This window comes from Dermacentor albipictus, chromosome 1 (assembly GCF_038994185.2).
Source record: "Dermacentor albipictus isolate Rhodes 1998 colony chromosome 1, USDA_Dalb.pri_finalv2, whole genome shotgun sequence".
Taxonomy (NCBI): domain Eukaryota; kingdom Metazoa; phylum Arthropoda; class Arachnida; order Ixodida; family Ixodidae; genus Dermacentor; species Dermacentor albipictus.
Window position 1 is genome coordinate 405198213 of NC_091821.1, and position 6204 is coordinate 405204416.

At 43.2% G+C, this 6204-nt stretch overlaps 1 protein-coding gene across 1 annotated transcript; it reads right to left on the reverse strand.

The window, feature by feature from the left end:
* Positions 1-1474: 1474 nt before the first annotated feature.
* On the reverse strand, positions 1475-3564 carry LOC135903585 (cuticle protein 16.8-like). The gene is made up of 3 exons (XM_065433903.2): positions 3431-3564; positions 2671-2724; positions 1475-2196 (listed from the first exon to the last, which is right to left on the reverse strand). Exons 1-3 carry the CDS (start codon positions 3440-3442, stop codon positions 1693-1695), a joined length of 570 nt encoding a protein of 189 aa, XP_065289975.2. The 5' UTR covers positions 3443-3564; the 3' UTR covers positions 1475-1692.
* Between the last annotated feature and the right edge of the window lie 2640 nt (positions 3565-6204).

Consider the following 6204-nt stretch of genomic DNA (forward strand, 5'->3'; position numbering starts at 1 on the left):
TGGGCCACTGAGTATGTGCAACTGGGCATGTGCCAGTAGGTTTGTGTCCGAATAAACAACTTGGGACACTGAATTTGGGAACGTTCTTGGCCAATCTCCTAGGATGGCTTTTTGCCAATGCGTAGGCTTGCGATGAGACAAGCAGAACAAGGGACAACAAGTAAAAAATTTTGCGACCTGAAAGTTGCTAAATTCACGAAAAAAGTGAAGAACTCAGTTATGGGAGAGTGGGAGTGTAAGAAAGAAGTTAACAAAATGAGGCAAGAGCGTGCATTAAGAAGGCGTTGAGCTACGTAGAAGTAAATTGTCAGTTCAATAAGCACCAAGGAAAGCTTCGATGTATGTTGTTTACCTATCCAACATAAGAAAATGAGAATATTTCCCTGCGCAGAGCTTTACGGCACTTATACGACAGGCCTTTCTGCGAAGATAAGATCTTGATACAGTGGCCTCGTGCATCTGAGGTGCGTAAAGCCAGGAAATCACTTCAGTTTTCGAGAAGCACCAGCCTCTATTACCGCCTTTGATTGATCATGAACGATTAACTGCATGTGTACAGAGCAAAACTTCTCCCTTTCTTGTCATTTTATGCCCCCTTTCTTTTTTACCCAGTGCAGGGTAGCTTACTGGGCCCAGCCTGATTAACCTCCAGGACTTTCCCTATGTAATAATGTTTTATAAGCTACACGGATCCTAATACCCTGAAATGTGGCACTCATTATTATTTTACGAGACCATAAGAAATACACTTTTGAGTTACTTCTCGTGCTACCTTGCCTTCTCGCTGTAATGTGTGAGTTGCGCTATTTCAATTTCAACCCCTTATGCACTACGTACCAAGATTTCCACGCTCTTTTTCTTTAATGCGTCTACATTGCACAGTTTTCTTCAATACTGGTTTCTAGATATGGTACTGTGAGTTAAAACGTTAGCTTGAAGAAACCAAAACACGCTCAATGTGCACCAGAGATTTCGAAACCTTTCAAACACACTAAAAGATGCTAAGGTTTGAAGGACTTCTTCAGTGCATGATATACACCTAGAAAGCTTTGTTATCTTTTGGTGGTGCTCCTAAGAACTTCTACTGCTGCCCCACAAACGGCGGTAATTGGTTGTGGCATTAACTCATTATGAGGTGTCCTGCGTAAGAACACACACATGCCGGCATCACAAACATGGTGCCAAAGCTCACAACTCAGTCTAAAGAGTTGCACGGAAAGATTCGCCAGATGTAAATATCTTATTTTTTCCTGCTTATGCTCGAGATATACCTTGTAATGTATCAACTATGATAAATGATATTTTAAATTCTCTAATCACTTTAAAATTTCTATTACTGCTGCTGCTAGCACGGAGGACCATACTAGTCTTTCTGGGCACTTCTTCAGAACAGTTTTGGAGCCCGGCAAGAATTGTCGATCTTGCAAATGACAATAAGTAATTTACAAGAATTTACAAAGAGCTGTACAGCCTGTTTTGTTGGTTTCAACAGAAATTTATTTCAAGCATACAAAGGACGAAAGGGTAACACAAAAGACGGGCTAGCATCATAAAAACAAACCACCACACTTTTCTTCATCGTGCATCAATGACAGCCTGTTTCTCTCACGTCTGCATGGTGGAAACACGTCGTTACCTCTGACTGTTCGAACAAGCAGTACGAGTTTCGGCATTGTCGACGCCTAGCCCAGTCTAGGCCCTCTTGGCCCTGCCCAGGGTGAAGTGGATGTAGTTAGGAGAGATGGCTGCCTGGCGGGTATGAACGGTGTGAGTCACGGGCACCGCGTGAAGAGCGTGCAGGGTCAGCGGCACGCTGTGGAAGGTCAACGGCGTTGCGTGCAAGGTGTGCACTGTGGATAGGGGGGCCAGTCGAGCCGCCCTCACAAGGGCAGGCCTGAAAGCAGGCACCGCTGCACTGCGCGGCGCAACTATGGCCGCTGGTGCGTTGGCGGCGTTCGAGTTGTAGCGAGCGTTGGCCGCATCGTGGGTCTTGGTGCCAGGTTCGTTGGTGTCTATGGTTACGCGGAATCCCTGGGAGTCGGCGATGTACTGCACGAGGCGGTAGAGGCCCGATGGGTCGTTGATGCCGTACGAGCCGGTCTTGACGTTGCTGGCATCGCCGCTCTCGCTTTGTGTCACCTTGGCGCCTGTCTTTGCGTCGGTGTGCTCGTACGCAAAGTTGTATGGTGACGGCGGCTGCGGTAGTGCAAGACAATGAGTGACGGTTGAACATTTCACGGCTTCACGCTAGCGGGAGTCTGTTAACTGATACGTGAAACCACTTGTCATGTTTTCTTTTTTTTTCCTTTTTTTGTTTCCGCGTGTATGCCCGTGGGCCTTGTTCAAGTGCTCCACAAACAATATTTAACTAGAAATTGCAAAGTTATGGTGCAATACCAAGCCGTCCAGATAGATCCTTAATTTCACTTCTAGATGTTTCTGGCGGGAAGAAAATAGTTCAAGAACTTATGAATGTACACGTGGCACTTACGCAAAAAAAAAAAATTGCACGGCCAGGAGCAACTACCCCTGAGCACCACTGAAACTGCACTGTCATAAATGGCTATAACTGTATTTTCTATCTCATTTGGTCGTAATCATTTCGTATACGTTTCTTCAAACGTCCAGCTAAAGCAGACTTCCCTGATTATGGATTGTCAATAAACTTACCCGATTCACCTGAACCTGGGCGCTCACACAGGCGACGAAACAGAAAAGAGCAACCTGCACGAGTAAATTAAAGAGAAAGCTTGTTAAGAGAGAGACTGCTATAAGCACACCGAAAGTTGTCTGATCAACGAAACCAAGTCGCAAGGAGTAAAGGCAGAGCATTTCTGTCAGTTCCTGCACGTTCTATGGCAACTGTTGGGAACGTTCTTGGCCAATCTCCTAGGATGGCTTTTTGCCAATGCGTAGGCTTGCGATGAGACAAGCAGAACAAGGGGCAACAAGTAAAAAAATTTTGCGACCTGAAAGTTGCTAAATTCACGAAAAAAGTGAAGAACTCAGTTACGGGAGAGTGTGAGTGGACTGGGCAGTGCGACATTATAAACATTATAAACATTACAAACTGTGCACTTCTATTGCAATAGGTGACAAGCCGTTTCTTTAGATAAAAGTGAAGGGGTCTGCGCTTCTGGCCAATTTGTAGTAGAGTTCAAGACTTTGTCCTAGCGCGAACCGCACCCGAAGCGTATTAAAACAAAATCATAACTTATCCTAATCACAGCGGAAGGATATCGCTAGCCGTATAATCTCGCTCCGTTGAACTCACCATCCGCTGACGCTACTAGAAAATAGATAGTGATAGGTCTGAAAAAGGTAATTCAAAAGAATGTCATGTCCACTTGCGTTGACGGTTGGAAGATTCTGACGATGCTCATCTCATACCGGCGGCCTCATCGGCAATAGCATCTCTGTCCTTACTCACCTTCGTCCACATGATTTTGTGTGGGTTATCCGCTTGTAGCGCCTTACACTTGACGACACCAACACACTCACCCAAGAGAGCACCGAAGGCTTATATACCCGCGTGCTGAAATCGTGTCATTGATTGGCGGCTTGGGACGACCTTATCACCATCCATTGCTCGTTCAACGTCCGCAGGAGGTCAGGATGACCCGCTGCAGCATGTGGTCACTGACGCGACTGGTTTAATGTATATATTTATATATAGAGACAGAAAGATTATTTCATTCTTGAGGTAGCCAGTGTGCCAAAGTTCCTGCATTCCATTTTGTCGCTATTTCTTGCTATCGCTATTCAGTTATGTCACGAGCGTGTATTTACAAGCGCATCCACATCGTTAACCTTGCGGCCGATAACATCGCCGACACTGAAAAAAAATGAGGTTACAGATGCCCGATGGTGGACAGGAATTTCTTAAGCCAAAAGGTCAGTCGCTTGATGTGCGGTATCGATTTTCGCGCCAGATTGCGGACACGCTGCCCACATGTACGGAAGCTGGGCATAAATGTTTCGGGACCGAATTTTGTCACCGTGACCTGGAGACCGGCGCATGTCCTCTAAGGAAAACAAATTCATACCAGTGAACGCGCGATAAAAAGCGTCTCAATTTGTATTTATAAAGCGGAAGCTAAATCTTCGGTCACCGGTATGCATTTGATTTGAGTGCGTGCTCTCTCATCTTCTGGCTCTCCACGTTTTTATATCGGAATCACGTGCTACAGACTTGCTTTCTAACGTCGTATTAAGAAGAAGCAAGGCCATGCGCTTGCCAGAATTAGGACCAAATGTTATCTTTCCCATCAGCGATGCTGCGCGGTAGCCTACTGATAAGATGCATAAGTAACTGGCGCTAGTCTCCTTTCTTTTTCTGAGAAACGAATCGAGAACCTTTCATTAAAACATGTGAAAGTCAAACGAAAAAACATGTTTGTTGCAAAAAAATTGACAAGGTGTGTCGGAACACTGTGAAAAGAAAGCGGGCGTCACTTCCGAGTCTTAATATCAATGCCTTCCTTTAGCTCAAATATTTAGATGATTCTTCTCACACCACAGTAATGATCACGGTATAGCAACAAATTTCGCCCTAGATCACCTGCACTTATTAACACGAAACAATACCTCAGAAGCTATTGTCAAATACACAGAAACAAATTGTTGGGTGGAGTCTACTGTACCGACTTCAATGAGGTTTATTTCATTGAAGGGTAAGTTTAGAAAACACTGTAATAATAGTGATTACCATTATTACAAACCTTTTCAAAACGAGAAAAACTAGTAAAATGTAGCATCAAATTCACATTTCTGTATGTTTAATAATAAAAGATGTGGCAATTCTGTAAACCGCATTATGTGATCCATTCGAACATAAAAAGCTGACAAATCTCATATGTTGTGCACCACCTAGAACTGTACCACAAATTTGTCAGCGGGACATTTACAGAACTCGAGTAATCAAAGAAATATTTCCATGTATTTAAGCAAGGCCACAAAGGGCGTTAAATTAGCCGCTAAATATAAGTAATTTGCAAGCTTTTGTCTGTTTAACACGATTTAGCACGTGGAGTTATACCATCTTTATATCTGTTTTTTGTAAGAGTTATGGAGTCATAAAATAGTTGGTTCAAGTCCTTTTTTTATTTTATTGAGCATTTCCCGGCACTTTCTTGATCAGACAGGGGGCTCTAAAGTAAAGTAATATTGGGCTTTATATAGTCACCACAATTTTGGTTTCTGTTTTAAATGCAACAAATGTCATATGTCATTCTGTTTAGTTCCGCAGTCATTTATGAGAACACTTTTGCATTTAACATGCATTTGAATTAGGAAACAATGATTGGTCCTTGGAAAACTAACAAATGCTTCAGTTTTTCACGTCGACTGCATTTCAGTAGTTTTTCGATCAAAAAACTACATAATACAGACACATGACATAGATGTCACTCCATTAATCTAATATATTGATAGGCTACAATCATTCATTATACAGACAAAGCCCTACTCAGTGTTGCGACCAACAGACCAAATAGATAACCTTACGTTCGTGAACTTTCAGTATTGATATGATTTGAGGTACTGTCCAGTTCAGAGAATAGGGTTTACTGCAAACTCATCATCAGTATAATCCCGATGGCGTTTCGCGCATCTTTCAGAGGAAACTTGGGCTGTAATGAACAGGCCCACTCTCGTAATTATGTCTAATTCTTCCCAAAATCATCCTCTAGATCCTTGTTAAGCCAAGTTTCCCCAATCAGGATAAAAAGCTAACTTTTTCACTGGTTCCTGGTCAAATTGTTAACTCTAGCAAAAAAAAAAAATGTCGTGTGGCAATCCTAAAGCCCTAAGTGCACCGATCAGAAGTCGCTAAAGAGAAAACGTCAGTGACAGATCGAATAGGCACATTTACTGCACCGGTTAAATATCTAGATGTCTCAACATTGCCAAATTATGATAAAGGGATACATGACGACATATACGATGCAAGTGCATTTATTTACGATGGATGTTTTTGGAGCGGCTAACACCTCAAGCGCAGAAAAATCCCTCAGCGATTGTGTCCATTAAAGATTTCACTAGCTGATGCGTTCTCGGTGACCACGCGATTTCTTCCTGACCGACCTGATGGCGGTCAATAAAATCAGTCAACACAGAAGGTGCAAGACTCTTGACTATCGCATTAAGCGACAGAAAATGACAGCTCCGGCAATAGCGGATGATTTACAGAGGCATAGCGAATTC

Bases quoted from the DNA above. Each gene is read 5' to 3' on its own strand.
- LOC135903585 (XM_065433903.2), bottom strand. The intron at 2,197-2,670 runs GTAAGTTTATTG...GCACTACCGCAG, and splicing joins CCCAGGTTCAGGTGAATCGG to CCGCCGTCACCATACAACTT.